Source organism: Cervus canadensis, chromosome 28, assembly GCF_019320065.1.
Source record: "Cervus canadensis isolate Bull #8, Minnesota chromosome 28, ASM1932006v1, whole genome shotgun sequence".
NCBI classification, from domain to species: domain Eukaryota; kingdom Metazoa; phylum Chordata; class Mammalia; order Artiodactyla; family Cervidae; genus Cervus; species Cervus canadensis.
Genome location: NC_057413.1, coordinates 12,122,663 through 12,148,731, shown reverse-complemented (window position 1 = coordinate 12,148,731; position 26,069 = coordinate 12,122,663). Strand labels below are relative to the sequence as shown.

The window sequence follows — 26,069 nt, the reverse complement described above, 5'->3', positions numbered from 1 at the left end:
TAATTCTCTGAGGTCTCTTTCTGCCATAAAATTTTGTGGCTTAATGAATCTCTGATCTTAGATAAAACCTTGAATCTGTGTGTCCTGAACCATGACTACAGACGTGGGTCATTAACTAATTGATTATTCCCATTTGAGGAACACTGTAAAAGTGAGTCGGCTCAGTTGTGTCCGACTCTTTGCAACCCTATGGACCATACAGTCCATGGAATTCTCCAGACCAGAATACTGGACTGAGTAGCCTTTCCCTTCTCCAGGGGATCTTCCCAATCCAGGTCTCCTGAATTGCAGGCAGATTCTTTACCAGCTGAGCCACGAGGGAAGCCCAAAGGAATGCTATAAGGGTTGATTATTTGCACTTTTTAAAGCAGCTATACGTCTTGAGTTAAAACCTCAAAGAATATAGTACCTGCCATGAAAATTTAAGCAGTGACTGTTTTAAAGCTTTTGTTTTTCTTTGCACCATGCTGCAGGTCATGTCCAATACAATTTTTGTTGGTGGAATAGAATATTAGAATTATTTTGATGTGATAGCTTGAGCCAGACCAGAAAAAGCTCATTTCACAATAGTTCTACATCATGAAAGCTCAAGCTGGTTTTCAGTGAATAGAAGTATCTCCTTGGTCTAAGAAATAATGATAAATTAGGGATGTTTGTACTTTATTCATTAGTATGGGGAATTAATTCGAGGAAAGTTATTGCGTTATTGGGCTTGCATTTAATAAGTTAGAGTTATCCAAATGAAAATGATGATTACCAAACTAAAGCTGAAGTTTAAAGTCTACACAGAGAATAATTTTAACAGTATTTTTTTAAGCACTTTTGAAAAGCAGTATATTTGGAAGTATACTTCAATATGAAAACAATGTAATTATATTTTTTAAAGTGCTTGGAAAAAATAGTCTTTTATATGACCAGGCCACTCCACTTCCTTTTTGATATTAACCCTCTAATAACCACAGAAAAATGAAAGAAGGATGTTTCATTTTAAGTAGAACCTACCTCCATAGAGATGGATATTCTCTACAAATCAGGATTTCTTTATTTTTGCTTCTTTCTCTTTTTTGAGGGGCTTGTAGCTTCTGGGATGTTAGTTCCCTGACCTGGGATCAAACCCAGGCCCTCGGCAGTGAGAGCCCAAGAGTCCTAACCACTGAACTACCAGCGAATCCCTTTTTCCTCCTTCTTCTTATCTCTAAGGAAAATCATCTCAACTAAGACCCTTTAATTTTCAACACAATCATTTTGTTTGGCAAATGTGTTTGCCAAAATGCTTATTTTATGTCGCTTCTGTAAAGTGTTGTCATGGGTTTAAGACAGTTTTGGTTTTTCTCACCTGACTGATACATGAATGCTGGTCTGTCCTACAGTGGTGGATGATAGAGCCATGTATCCAAAATCATGGGCTGTGTTCTTACCATGAGTGAGTAGTAGTCGCTCAGTCCTGTCCAACTCTTTGCGACCCCGTGAACTGTAGCCTGCCAGACTCCTCTGTCCATGGAATTCTCCAGGCGAGAATACTGGAGTGGGTTGCCATTTCCTTCTCCAGGGGATCTTCCCCACCCGGGATCCAACCTGGGTCTCCTGCATTGCAGGCAGAGTCTTTACCATCTGAGCCACCACGGAAGCCCCACATAGTCATAAACTCTTACTGCAGTGGTTTAGTATACAGAACCTCTGCAGTCTTCCCTTGGTATCCAGGGGCAATTGATTCCAGAACCCCGCTTTGGATACTAAAATCTGGATACTAGAATGCTCAAGTCTGTTACATAAAATGGCCCAGCACACTCCGCCCTCTGTATCCAGAAGCTTCTGCAGCTGGTTGAATCTGCAGATGGGGGACTTGCGGATGCAGAGCACTGACTGGACGTGGAGTCTTAGCTTCCCAGTGGTTTTCCGCTGGGATCATGTCACAGTGGCTGAGGTGTGGTGCCAGGTCAAGGGCACCGACCTGGCCTCAGTCCTGACCCTGCCACTATCCATGTGAGCCTCGGGTTCAATCATTTTATCCTTCAGGTCTCAGCTGCCTCGCGGCTAAAACCAAGAGACTGAGCAAGAAACTCCCCAAAGTCCTTTCTAACTTTGAGCACTCTAAATCTCAGTTGACAGCTCACCCAGAAACTAATAGCAACTTTGTATAACAGTGGGGTAAGTCTTGACCCAGTGGGGTTGGCTCCTCTCCCCAGCTAAGAGAATCTAAGACAGTTCCTATTTTTAGATGACTGCTTTCTAGATGAAAGAAAAAAAAAAAAAATCTTAAATTCTCTTAAGTTAACTATAGGCAAGGGAATTAAGTCCAGTTTTTGAGACTCAGTTCAGTGTTTTATTATGCCAATGCTGTTTGTGTGTGCCCTTTGTAATGTGTGTGTTAAGCTTAAAGACCTGTTTTCCTTGTGTGCTGTTTGAGAACCAAAATGCATGTCCTTTGTGTTTATTTTTTTCCTACCAGAGAGATGATGAGGATGGTGATGATATGGATAGTTATCAGGTATCACTGCTGCTATCAATCCTGTGGCATGGGGCACAGCTGCTGCTAATTGCCCGCATCCGCAAAGCCGAGGGCAGGGAGGAGGAAGGATCATAGAGCAAGAACATGCCGTTTTCACTCGCTTTTGATTTGCTTTCAGCATAATCAGGGACACAATCCTGTTGCTACAGACTTTCCCGTCAGTTTAAAATGTACACACAGATACTTCATTTTTGCTATGCCATCTCGAACTGCCAGCTTGTAAAGCTTTATCTAAGCAAGACCACTATAGCCATATTAAATTGGTGATCTTAAGAATTGTAGTTATCCATCCATAATCTTTAAACAGACCTGTGTTTCCTATGTGAACCTGCAGTGAGCACCTTACACCCGAGCACGTCATATTGTTCTAACACGCCATTTGATTTTTAAAGATTTTTGCTGGATAGGAAAACTGGAGACATTTTAAGCACATAGTTTTGTTTAGCCAGTTTTCTTCATTCTGTAAGGGCAACCTTAGTTATTCATAACCTGGAGAATTTAACTCTCAGCCTTAAATCTTTCTGGAAATCTAGAGGAAAAAGTACACAGGTGAAATCTTACTTAGTGCTGACCAGCCTGCAGTCAATGGGATGTGGGATTACAGTAATGGGCAAGGTGACAAACCAAGATGAAGTTTTCTGGGTTGGTTCCCCGTCTCTGTATTGATTCTCTACATAAATGTCAAGAGCATGTTTTCTGGTGTGCCTTCCTCTAAGTAAAGTGCAGGTCTATCATAGGGGACACCTCAGAAGTCCTCAGGTGTCTGCTCTTAATGGACCATCTTATGGGTAGACTGGAATTAGGCAGTCAAAGCCTTCTGAATAGGGTTGGTAGGTGTCTTTTCTGCCTCGTAATTTTACTGAGAAAGAAAACAAACAAGTAAAAACAAACCTGAGGGTAAATACCAGTGTCCCCTTGAATCTCAGCAACGCCATTAGCTAACATCCTGTGGCTGGCTCTGCACTTCCTGCCCCGCGGTTCAGAGTCAGGTCCAGCATCCGCTTCCAGGATTTCTCAGCATGGCTGACTGCATGTTGGCTTTTTGCATGGGGCATTTTTGGTTAGCCTCAAGGTAGAGGTTAGAGGTAAGATCTTTGCAGCAAGTGCAAGAGGTTCTCTGCTGATCTATTCTCTGCCTTTCAGAAAATACATGTTACCCAACCATTGAGCTATGAATGGTGAAAATGTGATTCTCCATTACATTTGCTGTTTTGGAATTGGGGGTCTGTTTCTGGTGCCCTTCCTCTTAGAATCACAAACCTCTTCAAATGAACAGCTACAACTTAAATACATAGACACACATATTGTGTAACAGCTGGTGTAGTTGGAGCTTCTCCTGCTTTTAAGTGTAATTATCCTTTCAGAAGTCCAGGGGCTCTGATTTTCTGAAAATCAGGATCTTCAATCAGCATGCAGGGTTCCTAAGGCTTCTGTGCTTTCTTGCATATTAATCACACGGCAACATTTAATGGCCTTTTCTAATGAAAAGTTTCCTAATCAATTGAAACATCTTTTGTTAAAAAAAAAAAAAGAAAGAGTTGTCTGTGCATTTTACAGGAAAATGTTTTCCCTTCCTGATGCCAGGAAGAAGACTTAAACTGCGTGAGAGAGAGGTGGTCGGATGCCCTCATTAAACGGCGAGAATACCTAGACGAACAGATTAAAAAAGTCAGCAACAAGAAAGGTACATGGGATGAAACTCTCAGCCGGGAGTTGCTTTTTCACTCAACAGTGGGGCTGGGCTGTTTTCCTCTCTTAGCTGCGCAGCAGTATCTCAGATTTTTAACCCTGTCACAATTATAGATATTAGTGAATCGTTGCTGTGCAAGGTTGGTTTAAACAGGCCTTGAATTTGAAAGTAGTAAGTTTCATTACTTGGGTTGACTGCGACATTAAATGTTAAATTCAATTTTCGTTTTTGATGAATGCAAATGTCATCAATATCAACATGTCCATATGAGGTATTCCAGGCTCAGATCCCGGGACTGACAACAGCAAAAGGGTCACTTCTGAACCCACGACACGTGGCAGGTGGGCCCCGGCTACCACTGGCCGGTAACCATGTGCCCGGCTTGTTGAGGGTGGCCAGAAGTCAGCCTGAGGCTCTGCTCACCACTGCCCAACTTGGAGGATTCCATTTGCTTCCAACGGCAACAGCCATTTGGATTCTAGAGCAGAAATATGCTCTTAAAACTCCAGTTTCTCATCCAGATTGTGTGCTTCACTCACTGTGGTTGATTCTCCACCACAGGACATGTCCTGAATGTGAGTCCACTTCACATAGAAGTCAGCGGGCGTCCTCTCTCAGGAAAACATCTTGGTGTCAGTTTTTGTATGTGCTCAGCCTGCTAATGAAAGCCCACTTTGGATTTCCCTGGTGATCCAGTGGTTAAGAGTCTGCCTACCAATGCAGGGGACGCCAGTTCAGTCCCTGGTCTGGGAAGATTCCACATACCGTGGAGCAGCTAAGCCTGTGTGCCACAACTACTGAGCCTGAGCCCTAGAACCTGGGAGCCGCAAGTCCTGCAACCCGTGCACCCCAGAACCCATTCTCCACAACAGGAGAAGCCACTGCTTGAGAAGCCCGCACTCTGCAACTAGAGTAGCCCCTGCTCCCCGCAACTAGAGAAAGCCCGAGCACAGCAATGAAGATGCATCACAGCCAAATATAAATAAATTAATTAATTTTTTTCAAAAAATAATAAAGTTCTGGGAGTTAGAACTTCAACATATCTTTAAAACAAACAAACAAACAAAACTCACTCCAGAGTTAAATTAGGCTAAGAGGATTGCAAAATAGATCAAATAAAATCCCTTGCATTCCAAGTATGAAGGAGAGTAAGTTCATTTTGCGGAGTGCAGGAGACCGTGTTTAATCCTCTGTAAAATGATGTGTGGTTTCATAAAGCAGTGCCCTGTCCATTATTGCACTGGATCCTTCTGACCGGTGCATGAAGTTAACATGACTTGTAGGATCCCTATTTGACAAAGTAGGAAATGAAGACCCATCTGTGGAATAACTTTCCCAAATGACAGAGCTCTTGAAATGACCCGAGTCTTCTCATTCCTGTTCCACTGGTTTTTCTACTCTTCCTGGCTTAGGCTCTGCTAGGCCGGTGTTCTAGCCTCCATGAGCGGCTCAGGCTTAGACTTCAGAGCCTCAAATCCTTTTTTTTGGCGGGAGGTGGGGGGGGGGGGGACGACATCACGGATGATTAAGCCATTCGTGGATACCACCTGGTGCAAACTGATTTAAATTTAGAAATCATCCCTCCTCCCCTGTGGTGCTCATGCCCCCGTTTTGCCCGCAGAGAAGACGGAGGATGACGTAGAGCGGGAAGCCCGGCTGGTGGAGCAGTGGGTGGGGCTGACGGAAGAGAGGAACGCCGTGCTGGTGCCTGCTCCGGGCAGTGGGATCCCCGGGGCGCCTGCCGACTGGTGAGCCCCCTTTCCTTCTGTGGTGGCCTGGGGCAGGTCAGGCGAGTTAACTGCCAGGATTGTAACAGGAAATGTTAAGTACTACAAGCTGCCCAGGGAAGGGCCGCCCAGCCCCAATGCCCCTGTCCTTCTTGTCCTTGCCCGCTGCAACCACCATCCTCTCACAGGAAGCCAGAGATCATTTATCGCTGGCCAGCAATCAGATACCATGCTCCTCAGTTCCCCGGAATGAGCAACTCGGACATGACTTCCCGATCTCCAGAAATTCTCGTTGTTGTTCAGTCACTCAGTCGTGTCTGATTCTTTGCGACCCCATGGACTGCAGCACGCCAGGCTTCCCATTCTTCACCATCTCCCAGAGCTTGCTCAAACTCATGTCCATTGAGTCAGTGATGCTATCCAGTCATCTCGTCCTCTGTCATCCCCTTCTCCTCCTCCTTCAGTCTTTCCCAGCAGCAGGGTCTTTTCCAATGGGTCAGTTCTTCACATTAGGTGGCCAAAGTATTGGAGCTTCAGCATCAGTCCTTCCAATGAATATTCAGGACTGATTTCCTTTAGGATAGACTGGTTGGATCTCCTTGCTGTCCAAGGGACTCTCAAGAGGCTTCTCCAACACCACAGTTCAAAAGCATCAGTTCTTCGGTGTTCAGCCTTCTTTATGTCCCGCTCTCATATCCATACATGATTACTGGAACAACCATAGCCTTGACTAGATGAACCTTTGTCAACAAAGTGATGTCTCTGCTTTTTAATACACTGTCTTATATCTTGACTTAAAAGAAGGGTGCTTCTGCAGCATACTTGTAAAGGGCAAAAATGTCTTCTTATTTGTCTTCATGCCTGTTTAGTTTGGTTACCAGCATAGAGTCAACAATTAAGCACTACATCAACAGTGATCCATCAGTTGATTTTCAATCACTCCTGATGCTCAAAAGAAGCTAGGCAAATCAATCCAGCTTTCTGTACCACCTCTAAAATAGTCAATTCTCTTCTTCCCATCACTAGAATTATTCTCAGAAAGACTTCAAATAATCTTTGTTTCAATTAGTTACATGTAATTCATATAACTGGCAGTTCTTTATAGAAATCACACAAATCCCATGATTGGTGTTAAATAAGGATGATAAGAATTGTGAGAATGTTTCATTTGTAAGAGCTGTATCTATCTCCACGATGGTTCTCCTCTGCTTACCTGCCTCTGTGATGTTTAGTTATTTAACAAGAGGCAAAACATGTTATGATGTTTTGATGTTATGATGAAATATTGTTATTAAATTTAGGATCCCACCACCTGGAATGGAAACCCACATACCGGTTCTCTTCCTTGATTTGAACGGTAAGTAGACACCTGTTGTTCCAAGGCTTGTCACCCTGAATGAGGTTTGCAATCTAGTCAAACCCACAGCATTTTAGCCCTTAAATGACGTGTCTGATCACTCACATGCCTTATCTAGGTAACAACCAAATGTATAAAACCTGATATATAGAATCACTAAAAGACAGATGTAGACATTTATTCTTCAAAAAAAAGCACTTGAGAGATTGAGAACTGCATACAAAAATTGTAGTTCAGTTATTGCTCGGAAACAGTAACAGACATGGAAATTACATGAGAAGGTCATCACCCTTAGAGCTCTGAATCCTTCTGTGTTGCGGGTGCTCAGGAATCTGCATTTCTGACTGGTGCCCTTTGCTCCCCACTGCCAATGGTGGTGTTTCTAGACCATGATGACTTGTAACCCTACATGAAGGGTTATCTGTTATTGTAGCAACTAGATTGAACCTGGGTGAACCTAGGACAAATGTCTTCAATGCGTTTTAGCAGCAAAATCTATTTTCAATATGAACTCGTAAATGGAACCCCATGTGTGGAATATGAGAGGAGAGCTGCTGAGTTTAGGGATGGGCAGGCCCTTCTGCAGGCCCCTTGGGATTCTCAAAGCACAGCCTAAAAAAGATGAGGAATAGATGAAGACATGGGAGGTTAACTTTGTCTCTTCATATGGGCAGTTTTCTTAAAAGCTTAGAAGTAGGCTGTTACTTCATGAAGCAGTGAGTTCCCCATTATTGGAGGTTCCCCATTATACAAGTAAAGGCTGAATAACTATATCCAGAGATCTGTAAAGAGTGAATCCTATATTGGGTAGGGCATTGGAGAGGATGGTCTTCAAATTTCTCCCAAATGAATAGAACTTTGTTTCTAAGTTGGTAATTTAACCAATCAAATCTCTAATTCAGTGTAAGTTATATAATTAGGACCATAAACTGAACACTAGGTTATAAGAGGAGTTGACATCAGAAGGCAGCACAATTCTAAGGTGCATTTATGTAGTGAAAATGTTTGTTCCCGGGAGTACATATGGAATATATTCAGTCCATTTTATAGGAGAGTTGCAAAGACATCTTTTTGGCTCCCAGAGTTGTTTCTGTAAAGGATAGAAGCTGTTGTGGACACTGGAATCACTGTTTTAACTGCAGAATAAGGGATGAAAAAGATAAATAAATTGCATTACCTATAAACTTCATCTGTAAAAAGCATATTTAAAATTTTGGGGTGCTTGCTTTAAAAAAAATCTGATGTTTCCCCCACTTTTGTATCTGTGCCCTGGACTTCGTCAGCGGATGACCTCAGTGCCAATGAGCAGCTCGTGGGCCCCCACGCATCAGGCGTGAACTCCATCCTCCCCAAGGAGCACGGCAGCCAGTTTTTCTACCTGCCCATCATAAAGCACAGTGACGAGGAGGTAATGGGCCTTCAGGAGTCTCTTAAAAGGGCTTCAGGTTGATGCACATGCCTGTGGGCCTGTCTGCCCATTAAGCTGCTGTGGTCTGGGCTTTTGGGGAAGTGGACTAGGAACTTTGCAAAACAGAATAGATGTGTTATCCAAAAGGTGAGGGAAAGCACCTGTGATTCAGTAGAGTTACATGTGGTTTTCTAGCTCATGATGTAAAACTGCTACAGCTGAGTTGTCTTATTTCCATGTCCCCCTCCTTCCTGGGTCCCTAGGTTTCAGCCACAGCCTCCTGGGACTCCTCGGTGCATGATTCCGTTCACTTGAACAGGGTCACCCCACAGAATGAGAGGATCTACCTGATAGTGAAGACCACAGTCCAGCTCAGCCACCCGGCAGCTATGGAGCTGGTCTTACGAAAACGGATTGCAGCCAACATTTACAACAAACAGGTAGTAATGGGGCCTGATTCTGCCGCTGCATGTTGTTGTTGTTGTTTAGTCACTCGATCGTGTCCGACTCTTTGCGAGCCCAGGACTGTAGCCCGCCAGGCTCCTTCGCCCTTGGGATTTTCCAGGTGAGAATTACCGGAGGGGGTTGCCATTTCCTCTTCCAGGGGATCTTCCCGACCTGGGGATGGAGCAGCATCTCTTACGTCTCCTGCATTGAAGGCAGATTCTTTACTGATAGCTCCCTGGTAGCTCAGCTGGTAAAGAATCCGTCTGCAGTGCAGGAGGCCCCGGTTCGATTCCTGGGTTGGGAAGATCCACTGGAGATGGGAAAGGCTACCCACTCCAGTATTCTTGGGATTCCCTGGTGGCTCAGCTGGTAAAGAAGCCGCCTGCAGTGCGGGAAACCTGGGTTCGATCCCTGGGTTGGGAAGATCCCCTGGAGAAGGGAAAGGCTACCCACTCCAGTATTCTGACCTGGAGAATTCCGTGGACTGTATAGACCACGGGGTCACAGAGAGTTGGACACGACTGAGCGACTTTCACTTCACTTTACCACCCTCACCACCTTTATATATGAGCACTAAGTTTCTTGCTCCTTGCTATCACAAAGTGGTGTTTGGGGGTGTTAATTCAGTGGCTGTGCAAATCGCTACCAGCTTATAATCTGATTCTCATTTATCTAAGATGACAGGGTCTGAGGATAGCAGAGCTAAATGTCATTCAGCAAAGAACTCTTCCACCTTGACCAATTTGAGATCCATAATCCTAGGAGGCAGTGAAGTTATAACATTTCTCTGTTTTAAAAAGGTTGAATGCCTGGCTCAAGTAGGTTAATGACAAAACCAGCACAAAGGCAGGTTGCATATAAGTCCGTCTCCTAACGCCTCCCCAGATCTCATCTCAGAGGCGCTATCAGCAGAGCGGATGCTCTGAGCTGATTTCTGATGCTGCCAGGATGGACTGATTAAACCCTGACAGCATCAAGAAGAAAGATAGCAGATGGGATGGGAAAGAGAAGCAGTGAATCCCAGATTTCTCCTAAGAGAGAAACTTTTCCAAATGTGCTTTTTCCCCTGGAGTAAAAGAATTTTTTTTCTTGAAGGAAATGTGCAGCTTAAAAATCACTTTCAGGTTTTTTTTTTTGTAAACAGTGGTAAAACTTTTGACAGGCAATATTAATTACATATGATGATGATGTATAGTATGTTAATGTATAATGTGGTCTTCCCAGGTGGCTCAGTGGTAAAGAATTGGCCTGCCAGTGCAGGAGACACAGAAGACCTGGGTTCCATCCCTGGGTGGGCAAGATCCCCTGGAGTAGAAAATGGCAACCCACTACAGTATTCTTGCCTAGAGAATCCCATGGACAGGAGAGCCTGGCAGGCTAAAGTCCATTGGGTCACAAAGAGTCGGACACAACTGAGCAACTAAACATGCACACAGTAAAGAGAAGTAACCACAGAAAGCCTTGGCTGGACTGCAGACTCTGTCATCTAATCCCCAAATTTAATAGCTGGATGTTACTGTCCTCCAGGATTAAGGACAAAGATTTTTCTGTTCAGTGTTCTTCTATTTTGCTGTGTAGTGTGTGTGTATCAAAAACATAGTCATTGGTTTTTTTTATAATTTATAAAATACTAAATAGCTTATATTTTCCACATCGCTTAATTTAGCTTTCCTTTTCTACCAGAGTTTCACCCAGAGTTTGAAGAGGAGAATATCACTGAAGAATATATTTTATTCCTGTGGTGTAACCTATGAAATAGTATCCAACATACCAAAGGTAAAAAGTGTGTATTACTTTTTTGAAATGTCAGAATCTGAGTATTGGAGAACGAGTTAGGTCTCAAAACTCTTAAACCATTTTCTCACCACAATTTTGAGAGAAATATTGTTCACGTAACAGTAATCTAAGTGCCTGCTTGTCTCCCTAGGCAACAGAGGAGATTGAGGACCGGGAGACGCTGGCTCTCATGGCCGCGAGGAGTGAGAACGAAGGCACGTCGGACGGGGAGACGTACATCGAGAAGTACACGCGAGGCGTGCTGCAGGTGGAGAACATCCTGAGCCTGGAACGACTCCGGCAGGCAAGTGACTGCGGGTCTGGGCTGGAGGGTGAGATCGCCAGCAGGTGAAAACCGAAAGTGGCAGATGCTCAGTCGTCTCCGACTCTTTGCGACCCCAGGGACTGTAGCCCACCAGGCTCCTATGTCCTTGGGATTCTCCAGACAAGAATACTGGAGTGGGTTGCCATGCCCTCCTCCAGGGGACCTTCCCGACCCCAGGGATCGAACCCCGGTCTCCTGCATTGCAGGCAGATTCTGTACCATCTGAGAGATCACTAGCCTTCACCCCAACTGGATAAAGATAAACTTATTTACCAACACACTTTCTCTCTCAACCCATGAGAGAAGGAAGACTTGAGTAGCCATCTCATTAGACAAAATAGTTACTTTGACAAAAGAGTGACACAAATTCCGATGAGTGCATTTTATTGAACCCCTCCTAGGGAAGCCCCATTATTTCATCTTCAAGATGGATGATTGTGGGAGTTGGACAACAGTGTGAATGTACTTTTTGCCACTGAACTGTACAGTTAAATATGGGTAAAATAGTATGTTTTATATCATGTGACTTTAACCACCATAAAAAATTAAAAAAATAATAATAATAACCCTGCGAGGTAAATACTATCATCGTTTCCATTTGTAAATGAGAAAATTGAGGCTGACAGGAGTTAGCCACCCTGCCCAAGGGCACCCAGCTAAGAATTGGTACAAAGTCAGATATAAACCCAGAACGCTTGACTCTGAAGTCCACATCCTTAACCGCATAATCTCTCTCTCCCTAGTTTTTGGACCAAGCTTAACCTCTGTGGCAAGCTATTGCCAGGTGAAAATAATCCACTAGGTCGTGAAACTCCAGAAGAGGTGTCACTCGATAGAGGCAGTAGAAGTTATGAAAAGTGTGCTTTGAGCAAAAAGAGGACCAAGATTGGCATCTGTCAGAAAAATCTTCCTTTAGTGGAATTCCCACCCAAACTGTGGCAGAGTGAAACACAGCAGCATAAAAGTTGACTTCAGTTTCACAAGTGACATATATCGTTAGTGGTATTTCATCCGTGTTTTCTCTACCCACCTATTTGTAAATCTGCAGCATAAAATACCTTTAGTTCATCAGCCTTCCTGGTTTTATTTATGAAAAAATATTTTTCATAAATTAAGCAAAAAAAAAAATTAGTGAAAACAATAAGATCCAGTTTTGTAAATACAGGGTGAGGATGGCTGGTAGTGTAGGCTTGAAATGATGTTTATTTCTATACTTTTGAAATCTTTCACAATAAACATACATTCCTTTTGCCATCAGAGGAAGAAAAATCAATGTCATTTTCAAATTTGCAGGCAGTCACGGTCAAAGAAGCGCTTTCCACCAAAGCTCGGCACCTGCGGCGAAGCCTCAGCACGCCCAACGTTCACAATGTGAGCTCACCCGCGGCGGGGCTGTCTCGTCCGAGTGACTCATCTCAGGGTTTGGGGTGCGGCAAGTCAGGGGAATCAGGTCAGGGTTTATCGGCAGGGAGAATTACATTTGGCCCAGGTGTGGGCATCCCAGGGTGCCAAGCCTGCGCCTCTGTTCTAGAGATGCCCACCAGAGAGCCATTACAAGTAACAGGACTGAGCTCTGTGTGTGTGTGTATGTGTGTATGTTGCTCAGTTATGTCTGACTGTTTTGCGACCCCATGGACTATAGCCCACAAGGCTCCACTGTCCATGGGAATTCTCCAGACAAGAATGCTGGAGTGAGTTGCCATTCCCTTCTCCAGGGGATCTTCCCAACCCCAGGGATCCAACCTGGGTTTCCCATATTGCAAGCAGATTCTTTACCATCTGAGCCACCAGGGAAGCCCCAAGCTTTTAGTGGAATCTTGCAAATTTCTCCACATAGAGTTGCATATCCTTGGAAGAAGTTTCTTAGGATGTGAATTGCATGTTGGTTTAAAGATGGTGAGGTCAGAGGTCCTGTGCCAGCGCTTCTGAGTCCTGCTCTCCAGTCTGTGCCCGCTTCTAGCTGCCCCAAGGATCTCACTGTCGGTGTGATAGGGCGCCAGGCAACTCCATGTAGACCCTCCCATGGTGCCTGCTATTTAGGTTGATGACCTTCCTCAACAAACCATTTCAGCGAGGAAACCCAGTTGACAGACACTGTGTCTAGTGGAAGGCAACACTGTCATAGGAAGAAAGGACAGAGGAGTGCGTGGACCACTTCAAAGTAGCCTCTTTCTCGAAGCAGCAGAGTGAAAGACAGATCCTTTCAAGGAAAACTGTGATTTGCTTTCCCATTCTCAAGAATTGCGAGATAATGGTTACAAACACGACGAACATTTATTTAATATTTTTTGATCCTGCGTGACATGTAGGATCTTAGTTTCCTGACTAGTGATTGAACCTGTGCCCTTGCATTGGCAGCTTGGAGTCTTAACCACTGGACCTCCAGGGAAGTCCCCTTGGTGAACATTCATGAAACTTGTCTTACAGTAGTCCGAAAAGCAACTCCCTATAATCACTTTCATACAGATCACTTTTTCTGACTACATTTCAGTTCTTTTAGTTGATGAGACTCATAAAGTTGTGAATTGGGGGTGGGGGCAGACACAGTTTCTAATTAATTTAGGCATCAAAGAAGAGATCATAATGGAAATTAGAATGTATTTAGAACTGAATGATAAAAAAAAAAAATGATACATATACCAATACTTGAGGGATGCAGTTAAAGAGGGAGTTCATTAGCCCTGCTGCTGCTGCTAAGTCGCTTCAGTCGTGTCTGACTCAATGTAACCCGTAGATGGCAGCCCACCTGGCTCCTCTGTCCCTGGGATTCTCCAGGCAAGAATACTGGAGTGGGTTGCCATTTCCTTCTCCATCTTTAGCCCTAATTTTCCTGTTATTTCATTTGTACTGCAGAATGCTAGATGGTAGAGAAAATTAAAGCACTAGAGCTATTGTTGGGGGAAGAAAAGGAAAACTCATAAATTAAAAAAGACTTATGACATATATCATCCAGTTGCAATGGATGATCTGCTTTGATCCTGACTCAGAATTAGCTGTGATAGTGTTTATAGACATTTAACCACTGGGATATCTGATACTATTTCAGTTCAGTTCAGTCGCTCAGTTGTGTCCGACTCTGCGACCCCATGAACCGCAGCATGCTAGGCCTCCCTGTCTATCACCAACTGCCAGAGTCTACCCAAACCCATGTCTATTGAGTCGGTGATGCCATCCAACCATTTCCTCCTCTGTCATCCCCTTCTCCTTCTGTCCTCAATCCTTCCCAGCATCAGGATCTTTTCCAATGAGTCAGCTCTTCACATGAGGTGGCCAAAGTATTGGAGTTTCAGCTTCAACATCAGTCCTTCCAGTGAACACCCAGGACTGATCTCCTTTAGGATGGACGGTTGGATCTCCTTGCAGTCCAAGGGAACTCTCAAGAGTCCTTCTCCAACACCACAGTTCAAAAGCCATCAATTCCTGGCATCAGCTTTCCTGCCTAGAATACAACTCTCACATCCATACATGGCCACTGGAAAAACCATAGCCTTGACTAGACGGACCTTTGTTGACAAAGTAATGTCTCTGCTTTTTAATATGCTATCTAGGTTGGTCATAACTTTCCTTCCAAGGAGTAAGGGTCTTTTAATTTCATGGCTGCAATCACCATCTGCAGTGATTTTGGATCCCCAAAAAATAAAGTCTGACACTGTTTCCACTGTTTCCCCATCTATTTGCCATGAAGTGATGGGATCGAGAGTCCCTTGGACTGCAAAGAGATCCAAACCAGTCCATCCTAAAGGAGATCAGTTCTGGGTGTTCACTGGAAGGACTGATGCTGAAGCTGAAACTCCAGTACTTTGGCCACCTCATGTGAAAAGTCGACTCACTGGAAAAGACCCCGATGCTGGGAGGGATTGGGGGCAGGAGGAGAAGGGGACGATGGAGGATGAGATGGCTGGATGCCATCACCAACTCGATGGACATGGGTTTGAATAAACTCCGGGAGTTGGTGATGGACAGGGAGGCCTGGCGTGCTGCGATTCATGGGGTCGCGAAGAGTCTGACATGACTGAGCGACTGAAATGAACTGAACTGAACTGAACTGATGGACCAGGTGCCATGATCTTAGTTTTCTGAATGTTGAGCTTTAAGCCAACTTTTTCACTCTCCTCTTTCACCTTCATCAAGAGGCTCTTTAGTTCTTCTTCACTTTCTGCTATACGGGTGGTGTCGTCTGCATATCTGAGGTTATTGATATTTCTCCTGGCAATCTTGATTCCAGCTGATACTATTTAGGAATTGCTTCATCTTTTAAGATGCAGTAGTATGGTTTACAAAGAGAATAGGAATTCCTTGTCTTTTAGAGAGTCATAGAGAAATATTTATGGATAAAAAATTTTAAGTTAGAAAATCTGAATACTTTTTTAAAGGTAATGATAAATATTAGAGCACAATTATGATAAACTCAAATAAATAAAGAAATAATAAATATTAGGAGAAAGAATGAGGGGAAGGAGAAGGTCATACAACCTTCAACTGTATGTGTGATATTTTATCTAGTTAGTTATGTTAAATGTATAAACCACACTGATGAAACCATTCATCTCTTACAGGTCTCTTCCAGTCGACCAGACCTTTCTGGCTTTGACGATGATGATAAGGTGTGTGCCTGTGGGCATGGTCAGGTTATTAGTGGGATCTAAGTCTGGAAATTTAGTTTATCTTGGTGTTTTTAAAATCTCTGAACTTCCCACCTTAACCTGATGCAGATCATTGTCTCCACATGTCCATTCCCAAGTTCAAGTACTTGATGTGAAATTGCTATGCCCTCTGAGTATTACATTGTTACTTAGCATGATACGTTCCTTATCAGGATCATTGCATACATAATCAAATAAATATATGTTTATGGGTCTAACTCTAAATGACTATATCCACCATAGCAAAATCAAAATTATTTCAAATGGGGAAAATTAGGAACTTGAAATTAAGGATATTGTACAGCATTATCTTATTCATATGTAAGTTATTATTCTGGGGACTATAGATGATTCAGGAAATATCAAAACAGATTATGCCTTCAAGCATTTTATTTTAATTTTTATTTTTAATTTATTTTTTATTTTTTTAAGCATTTTAAAATCTAGTCCTTAGAGATGACATTTCCTGAGAAGCTGAAATAAGGTTAGTTAAGTGTATATGATAAAAAGGAGGTTTCCCCCTTTAGTATACCAATATCTTTGCCAGCTTGGAAGTTTTACATATTAAGTATATATAGAGTAACCATACCACCTAATTTGCCTGGGGCAGTCCAAGCTTATGCCAGGCTACCTAGGAAAAATTGTCAATGGAACTGTTTCACTCTCAAGTGTTGTAGGTTGATCTTTAAATTATCTGGTCATCTTAGGTACATAACAAATTTATAAAAGTGGAGCTTTAATGAGTCCTGTAGGGGTCCAAAAGAGGATTTCACTATATCTGTAATGATTTTATTAAATCTTGAACAAATAGAATAAACTACCAACATTTCTTCACTCTGGGTATAACCTTGGTTATGATAACACTGGTCATATTGTCCAGTATTTTTCTACATGTTAGATCTATTTTATAATTTAAAAAAAGAGCACATACTACCATAAAAAGAAATAGGAAAAAACTCCAATCAGGCTTCTTTTCTCATTTTAGAGGAACATAATTACACTTAACCCGCATTTCTACCTTGTAGGGTTGGCCAGAGAGCCAGTTAGACATGTCTGACTACAGCCCGAGTTACCAGGATGTATCGTGTTATGGAACTTTGCCTAGGGATTCACCTCGAAGGAGTAAAGAAGGTAGTGGTGAGATATTTTTTTCTGTGTTATCTCTTTATAATTTCTTAGGAAAGGTGTGGGGGGAAATTCTTTTCTAGATGGCATTTAATAAGATAGAAAGCTGAAATTCTAGTTTGCTAGATGATCCAAAAGTGTCTTCTTGAATAGAACATATCCTGCTCACTTATTTAATTTTCTTTTCTTTGTATCCATTATATCATCCAATTAATAATAGGCTTTTTGTGTAGCACTTGTAATTTTCAAATCACATTTCATATATCATTTCCTGATTTTGAAATCAGTTTTGAGACACATACAAATCTTATTATTACATTATGGTTAGAGTTCATTCTTTACCAAAAGCATATCCACCTCCATCATGGTTTTGTGCTCAAATCAAAGTATGTTATTACAAGAATATGTCTCTGACTCCTAAGGAAATTAAAAAAAAATGATACCAGAAATGAATTTGGTCAGTGACAACATTATTGCCTAAATATGTAATTTCCTAGTGCCCTGAAAGGAATAGCATTCTTAGAATTTTTCAATCAGCTCTGTTACCTTACCTACACCTTATATTTTACCTACTATGTTCCTTTGTACCAGTGAATTGAAGAGAAAAATATAGAAGGAGAAATAGAGACCCCAAAAAGTAAAAAATGAGTAAAAGCAAGAAAAAAGGAATTGTCCTTCCTTAGTCATATGGAGCAAGGTGGCTTGAGGGAACAGTGGCTTGCGAGAGAACTCACATAGTACTCGGTTACTGAGTTAAGATTGAGCCTCTCCTTGCCTTATGCAGGGGCAGAAACCAAAAGATGCCAAGATCTTAAAATCCAGCTGTGAAAATGAGATATGTAGAAAATAAGCCAGTAAATCAGAAAGTGCCAAAATGCATTTACAGATAATACGGGCTCTGAGAATTCAGAGAAATAGAAAATCAGCGTGAGTTGAAATTGGTCCGTGAAGTGATGCTCAAGCTGGATCTTGACAAGAAGGTAGAAAATTTGGTTTCTGATTTCTTTGCTGCTGTCCAGGCCTTGGACGATTCTTTTTAACTTTGTAGATCCATCTCCATTCTTGCCGACCTGTCTTAATGCTCAACCAAATACAGCCATCACTCAGTATCCGAGGGCCACTGGTTCCCAGAGCCCTTGCGTACAAGTCCCATAGTCAGTCCTCCGTAATCCTCGGAGGCAAAACCCTGAGGCTATTGAGGGCCAACTGTACATTTAATGAAAAAAAATCCATGTGTGAGTGGACCCATGCAGTTCAGACCCGCGATGTTCAAGGTCAGCCGTATTCACACACTGGTTCTTTTGTTCCGCCAGATATTCCTGCTGGCTCTGGCCCTGCCTCGCTCCCTGTGGGTTGGTTAAAGTGCTGTGTGCCTGTAAGCCCGTGCCTTTTGTCTTCCCCAGGTTGTGCATCAGAGAATCCTCATGCCATAACAGTCAGCCCTTTCAAAGCATTCTCTCCTCAGCCACCAAAGTTTTTCAAGCCCCTAATGCCTGTAAAAGAGGAGCATAAGAAAAGGATAGCACTTGAAGCAAGGCCTCTTCTAAGCCAGGAGGTAAATGCTTGACTTGTCTGTACTGTGTACAATAGAATGGACGCTCTGTGCCCCAGCAGAAGTAACGCTTTGCATTAACACAGTCAGATGCCGCAGGTTGGCATGTATGGGTTATCACCCCGTGGATCCTGTTCAGAAATAAATAACCTCTTTCTCAAGCACACAGGGTCATGGTAGAATTTCCTGCTTGTTGTTACTGCTGTTATGTTCCTTGTGCTTATGGCTTTTTTCAGAGTATTTCAAATGAGAAAGAGATGTTCCCTCGGTGTTTTGCAGATAGAAAAGACCTTTTTTTTTTAATGTGATAAATTCAGTTACACTGTTTGCACAGAATCTGTGTAGTCTTGGGAGATTTTCATCAGTAGCTGAACTCAAGGCTACAGAACTGTTGGCTGCACTACTCACACGTAATACAAGTGTTTGCGTTGCTTTTCTAACGTGCACGTACGTACTTAAGGTGTGTCTCGGCCATGGCCGTCTCCTGTGTGATGCATCTGTGTGTCTTAACCTTTGCAGAGCATGTCTCCACCTCAGGCACATAATCCTGGCTGCCTTGTGCCCTCGGGAAGCGATGGCAGCCGCATGCCAGTAGAACTCAATAGCAAACGTGAGAAGAAGATTGTAAGTCCTGGAACCATTTCTGTCCTATTGCCTGGTGGTGGGTTTAAGGCCCTTTCACAGACAATCATCCAAATACTTTAGAAGAAATTAAGAGATGTATTGAGTCTTGGCTTTTTTTTTTTTTTTCCTTCTGACACATGTGACCATCAGTAATGAAATTTTGCATGAATGTGGCCGTGACCTGTGATTTTTCTGTGTTCCATTTACTGATTTAATTATTATTTTGCTTAGTATAAATTTGCTTAGAAAGAAAAAGGCACCTTTCATGATTCTAGTCTTTCAAATGTGTAACAGTCACTTGAACTAATATTGAATCTTTCTAATGAACCTGTACACGTTGCCCAGATTCTGAAGTTAATCTACCTTGAGGAATTGCACTTACTTGGAGTAAGTAATCATGCATTTAGGTGTGGGTGTGTGATAGCTTTTCTTGTGTTGCCTGATGCTGTTGCCAAGATTATCCTGTAGTTTGTAGCTGCTCCGCCATCCCTCACCGGCCATCCCCGTCATCTGGACCTCCCAGGTAGCCTCTTTACATTCACTGGCAAAATAGATTCCAGCTCCCTCGGTGTCGGTCTTGCCTTTAGGGTGGCTTCTCTGTATTTTACCATGGGTAGGTTGAAACTCTACCTTAAAAACCTCATTCCCTAGCACTTGGTTTTCACATTTCAAATTTGAGAAATGTTTTTTAGAACACGACATACTAGGCACTGGGGATCATAAGTGCCACCTCAATTTAAAAACAGAAGTGTGTGTTCTGGGGCCTGGAGAGAATTCTCAAATTCTGTGTCTCAGCTTTCGTTCTCCTGTGGTTCCCCAGGCTTCAAAAATGGGAGGCAGCTTGGAGCAGGAGGGGTCTGCTTGCTGCTCTCGTCTGCATGCAGTCGGCTCTGCGGGCAGAGCGTGGGCCCTTGCCTTCCCCAGCTGCCCCATGTCAGATTCATTCCAGAGTGTCATCAGTGCGGGGTCTTTTGTTTGAACCTCTAGATTCTAGAAGATGCTGCTGACGCACACGGTGTGATGCTAACTAGAACCTCCGCCTGGATGTGCAGCAAGCCAGGCTCCTGCATGCTTGGAGCGCTCGGGGATCATAAGAAATGAGCTGCTCATTCCACCTGTCCATTGAGGAAAGAAGAAAAGGCCCCATTGTCCCCTTCCGCCTCTCTCTCTCTCTTCCCCACTTTGTGCTGTCTCTAGTCCCCTCCCTAATCCCTGCTGGAGGAGAGCTTGCACACCAACAACTGCTCCTCGTCTCCCCCAAAGTTAGTGAGCTCTCCAGTCACACACTCGACTCCCCCTGCTTAACTGATAAGGGCTGCAGCCTGGGCCAAAGAGTGTGTGTGCGCGCGTGTAGTCGCTCAGTCGTGTCTGACTCTTTGCTACCCCCTGGACTGTAGCCTGACAGGTTTCTCTGCCCATGGGATTCTCCAGGCAAGAATACCGGAGCGGGTTACCATTTCCATCTCCAGGAGATCTTCCCAACCCAGGGATCAAACCTGCATCTCCTGCATTGGCAGGTGGATTCTTTACCACTGTGCCCCCTGGCAGGGCCCAGGTTAAAGGAGCCAGGGTCTAATTTTGTTACCCCTTCAGTTCTCTGGCTGGCCAACTATCTGTTTATTGACATGGCACCCACCTACACACTGCATGGGTACTACATTGTAACCTATCTGAACCATACGTTTTGGTAGAACACACCATCAAGAAATTGCCCCGCAGATAGTCTCACAGCTCACAATCTGCTTCGTAGTTATTTTCTTCACTTTCCTTTAATTATTTTAAAATAAAACCCATCTCAGGACTGTTAGCTAGCAGAGAGTAGGATAGAACTAGATTCTCTTGATCCAAGAAGTTCTGAGCAGCAGTTAGATTCTCTGTGATCAGACACACCATGAAACCCACTAATCAGGGTTTGATGGAGCCATTTTTCTTGCTGGGGTCTTACTTGAGAGACTTGCATCTACTTTCTTAGAAATCTGGCTCGCCGCACACTCTTCATCTCTGAAACTATTGAACCATTTGATTTATTTCAGATAGCAGCTTTTCCAGGATGTTTCGGTAGATTTTAAGGGTATTACTTGCTTGAACTGAGGTTCTAGTTTCTGTTTGGGAAGCTTTTATTTTATTTCTCCTCTTATAAGTGGATATAAACTGATTTATTCCTGAGTTCCTATTCACTTTCTTTCTGTTTCCACTCTTGGAAAAATAGAAGGCAAATCAGTGGTTCAGTCTGATCAAAGGAGTTTGAAATCATGTTGAGAAGCAATATGGGGACATTGTTCCTTTTATTTTTCAGCCCATCCAATTACCAAAGTAACCTGTCATTTCACATAAAATATAGTAAATATAGCTGTGCTTGATTCTTCAAGCAATATTTTGTTGTCTCATCCAATTTGGGAAGATAGACAAATGCACGTTGTGCCTTCCATGACTAAGATAAAAGTAACAGGACGTCTTTGCAGTCTCTCTTTTAAAGTCATGAAGCAGACAGAAGAGCAGAAAGAAAGTCAATTCTCCCTCTCTTGAATCCTGCACAGACAGCATATGGTTTTTGTCTCTCATCTTACAGAGGAAGAAACGCGAGACTTGTTGAGTGATTTGCCCAGTCTCACAGTAAACGAGAACATGGGAACAAAAGCCCCATCCATCAGTAGAATGGGCTGACACCCCAGTGACTCCCGGGGCTCCCAGTCACAGGGCAGTTTCATCACCCTGCTGCTGCTGTTTCTTCAAAGGGTCCACCCTCCCCTTAGTACCATGGACAGAAGTACTAGGGACCCTTGGCTGATGGAGTCTTTCTGAAAACAGAGACCATCAGGTAGATAACTGATGAGAATGGGAGTGCAAATGCCTTTAATCAGGGAAAGTCCTTACAGAAGGTCACTGCTTTAATGTGAGTTTGGATTCTCCTTAAAATCAAGGTGTTTCCTCTAGAGGTAAATATCAGCTGCATAAACTGAATCTCAAAAAATCAACTCATGAACATAGTAGCCGCAGAGAAGCAGGAGAACTTGACTCTGAGTCGTACTTTTAGAACGAGTTTTCACTCTGTCCTTAAGACATAGTAGGGAGGTGCTTAGTTTAGTCTCCTTTAAGGTAAATGGTAAATAATACCTCTGGCATAAAATGTTTCTAATATGTAAAATGGATAAGCAACAAGGTCCTACTATATAGCACAGGGAATATATCCAGTACCTTGTAATAACCTATCATAGAAAAGAACATAAAAAAGAATGTGTGTGTGTATAACTGATTCACTCTGTTGTACAACAGAAACTACCACAACATTGTAAATCAACTATGCTTCCATTTAAAATTTAATAAAATATACAGAGTGAAGAGATCCTGCCAAAAAGAAAAAGTCTGTCTAACCAAATTCCTTTAAAATGCAGTTTAAGCCACTTAAGTCCTCTTTTCTCCTTGGAAACCATAATTTCATAAACTTTCTGTCTCCCTTTACATGTTGGAAAATGATTAATCTCTACTCAGTTTTATTTTTTCTGGAACTAGTTGTTCCTGTTCCTTTAGCCTTTCTCTTTAGGTCATTCCCAACCCCACCCCAGGTGCCTAACTTTGTCCTGATCCCTATTTGTTTTTGTAGACCCTTCAGTCTTACTAAGGTCATTCTAAATTATTTATCTTTCTGATATTAATATATGTATACCTATTTCTACACATTAAATTTGTGATTGAATGTTTCACTCTGCAAAGTTATATTTTAGGTTGACCTTTCCTCAGTGTTCAGAAGAAATAGCTGCAAGCATTAAAAGGGACCCAGAATATTTAATTCTCATCTTCAAATTTGGTTTTCCTTGCAACAACTCACTTTTTAGTAATCAATTGCATCATGTACTCTTGGGCTTGGGGATTACGCTTCTTTGCCAGCTTCAATTAGAAGGAATTATAAGAGAAACAAACACTTGAAATCCAATTTGGAATCTGAACAAGTCTAGCAGTGTGTGTGCTAAGTTGCTCAGTCGTGTCCGACTCTTTGTGGCCCCATGGACTGTAGCCCTCCAGGCTCCTTTGTCCATGGGATTTTCCAGGCAAGAATACTGGAGTGGGTTGCCATTTCCTACCCCAGAGGATCTTCCCAACCCAGGGATGGAACCCTCATCCCTTGTGTCTCTTGCATTAACAGGCGGATTCTTTACCACTGAGCCATCTGGGAATCAAGTCGAATAGAGCATCTAGAAAATAGAGCGAAGGTTACAGATTCAGACAGATCTGTCCAATTTGTGCCCCTTTTTTACAAACGTTTTCCCCTAGTCCCTGGGGAGAGAACTCTCTACCCCACCGCCCGTTGAAACAGTGCTGTTAATGCTTGATTAAAATATAGTTAAAGATAAGATAGCAAGGTCAGTATTGCCAAAAATTTGGTTTGCTAATTTCTGGAATTTTATCACTGATATTTAAGAGTCATCTCTGATTAACAGCCAAGGAATGAAGACTAGTGACGCTTTTAAATCATTTATATTCAGGCTGTTTTAAAATCTAAGAAGCATTAAAACACAGCTATTTTTTAGGTATTTAGCATCTTGTGAGATAGGGAATGTTGCTGTGAAATTCAGTGGATGAAATTTATGTTCATTTGTGAATTCCATCTGCTGTCTCTGTGGAGTGTCTTCTTCCTTCCCTCCCCATCCTTCTCTCTCCCCAACCTCTTCGCTCTCTTGAAATGAATAAGGGTAATGTTTTCAGGTCTTTACAGTCACCCTGTTGTTTTACTGAGTGAAAGGTCATCCACCCAGCAGTGTCCAGGGACATTCTAAGAGCAAGGACCCACTGTTGTAACTCCCCGAGGGCAGGGGCCATACCTGTCTTTGCTCAGCATTGGTATTCCTGGTTCTTAGGACAATGACTGGCACGTAGAGGATGCTTAATGAATATTTGTTGAATGAAAGTCACGTTTTAGAAGAGAAAAGGAATGCTTGCTGTGTCATCAGATGTTTATAAGGTTAATTAGAAATGACTGGATAGTAACAGGCAAAAGGAGAAGATGGCGACAGAGGAGGAGATGGTCAGATGGCATCACTGACTCAATGGATGTGAACTTGAGCAAACTCCGGGAGATAGAAAAGGGAAGCCTGACAGGCTGCACGCAGTCCGTGGGGTCACAAAGAGTTGGACACGACTTAGCGACTGAACAAGAAGATAATACTATTATTTTTTATTTGAAAAGTGTCCTACACTGTTTTCCACCAAATATAAAAGAATCATTCACTTGGGAAAAGAGACTGGAAGTTGATAATACCTACTCTTGCATATTTACCAACCTTTATAAACAGAATCCTAAAGCTATTTGACAAAGGAGATTTCCATGTAATTCATAGTATCTTCCTCACCTTGTAGCCAGAGGCTTTATCCCTGCTTCTCAAAAACCCTGGAATAACAGTTGTTGTCAGATTTAGTATTTTACACAGTTAGAGTGTTTGGTGGAATACTGAGAATGGCTGTTGAAATTGTGTTCTTTGTCCTTTTGCTATTGTGGGGGCCTTTATTTCCTGCTTTTCCTTCTCATAATATAGCCCAGAAACTGTTTGCCAAATCATCTTATTTTTCTGTACTCTGCTCCCCGAGGTGAGGATTGTGAGAATAAAACAGCAGCTCTTCCCAGCCTCTGCAGTCCCTCTGCTCATTTAATTAGAAAAGGGAAAACCTCCAACTGGAAACTAATCATGAGGAACTAATCAAAAGGCCACTGCACTTCCTTCCATCCTTGCCCTTAAAGCAGGAAAGGTTTCTAATTATTAGCATCGAGTGAGCACCATTAAACCTCCTGCATCCTGAATGGTAAGACTTTCATGCTCATAGATCTCTGAGGATAAGGTACCTGTGTCCACAAACAGGTGACAAGATTTAACCAAACTCAGGAAGGAAAAAGAAAATATCCTAAACGTGTGAAGGCAAATGCCTTTAACAGTAAAGTATTTGAAACTTGTCTCAACCATCCAGTCGCCATAAGGAGCTCATGGCTGACTTTTGCTTTGTTTCTGTAGGACTCTGAGGAGGAGGAAAACGATCTAGAAGGTCTCAGCCGGAAGCTGATAAGTTCACAGCCTTATGTACCTGTGGAGTTCGCTGACTTCAGCGTTTACAATGCCAGCTTGGAGAACAGGGAGTGGTTTTCTTCTAAAGGCGATCTGACGAACTCAAAGGTCCTAGAGAAGGAGGTGTCCCGCAGCCCCACCACCAGCAGCATCACCAGTGGCTACTTTTCCCACAGTGCCTCCAACGCCACCCTGTCCGACATGGTGGTCCCTTCCAGTGACAGCTCAGATCAGCTGGCCCTTCCGACGAAGGACACAGACTCCAGCGAGCATCCCGGACCATCCCTCGTGCAGGATTTCAGACCATCCTCAAGCAAAGAGTTGACAGAACTAGAAAGAGGCTTGGGAAAGGAAAAGATGACCGAGGTGCCACTCAAGGAAAACAGTGCCTTAGCCAAAGGGAGCCCATTGTCCCCCAGCATCCCGGAGAAAAACTCCAGAACCCTCTATAGGACCAGCTCATGTTCAGAGCAGGATGCCTGCTCCAGCAAAAACGGCCAGCCGGCCAGGGAATTCTGCCCCAGGGAGGTGACCGTGGAACACACCACAAACATCCTCGAGGATCACTCTTTCACAGAGTTTATGGGTGTGTCAGATGGGAAAGATTTTGATGGTTTGACAGATTCTTCTGCTGGAGAACTATCAAGTAGGAGGAACCTACCAAATACGACAGACAGCAGGAGTGTCTCACATGGGCCACAGGACCCTGGCCAGCTATGTTCCTCGGCAGAGAATGACCAGGTGATACATTCCAGGGGTGGTCCTTTGGGTCCCGTGGTATCAGTGATGGCCGCTCATTATGCCCCAACCCCCAGAGGCCCTTCCTCACGGTGACT

General features: G+C 43.1%; 1 protein-coding gene across 13 annotated transcripts in view; it reads left to right on the top strand.

Annotated features, from left to right (window-relative positions):
- KIF13A (kinesin family member 13A) overlaps positions 1–26,069 on the top strand; it is a 196,447-nt gene that overhangs the window by 166,157 nt on the left and 4,221 nt on the right. For 2 of the 13 annotated variants that reach the window (XM_043450881.1, XM_043450873.1), the window contains 14 exons: positions 2,450–2,488; positions 4,094–4,193; positions 5,821–5,947; positions 7,228–7,283; positions 8,567–8,691; positions 8,955–9,131; positions 10,822–10,914; positions 11,066–11,218; positions 12,533–12,610; positions 15,796–15,843; positions 16,908–17,019; positions 18,411–18,562; positions 19,079–19,183; positions 25,183–25,974. In XM_043450881.1, the coding sequence (XP_043306816.1) occupies positions 2,450–2,488; positions 4,094–4,193; positions 5,821–5,947; positions 7,228–7,283; positions 8,567–8,691; positions 8,955–9,131; positions 10,822–10,914; positions 11,066–11,218; positions 12,533–12,610; positions 15,796–15,843; positions 16,908–17,019; positions 18,411–18,562; positions 19,079–19,183; positions 25,183–25,974 (2,157 nt within the window). Of the gene's footprint in view, positions 1–2,449; positions 2,489–4,093; positions 4,194–5,820; positions 5,948–7,227; positions 7,284–8,566; positions 8,692–8,954; positions 9,132–10,821; positions 10,915–11,065; positions 11,219–12,532; positions 12,611–15,795; positions 15,844–16,907; positions 17,020–18,410; positions 18,563–19,078; positions 19,184–19,528; positions 19,571–25,182; positions 25,975–26,069 lie in introns of those variants that run through there. The other 11 variants (XM_043450874.1, XM_043450886.1, XM_043450882.1 and 8 more) reach the window with 8 other exon arrangements.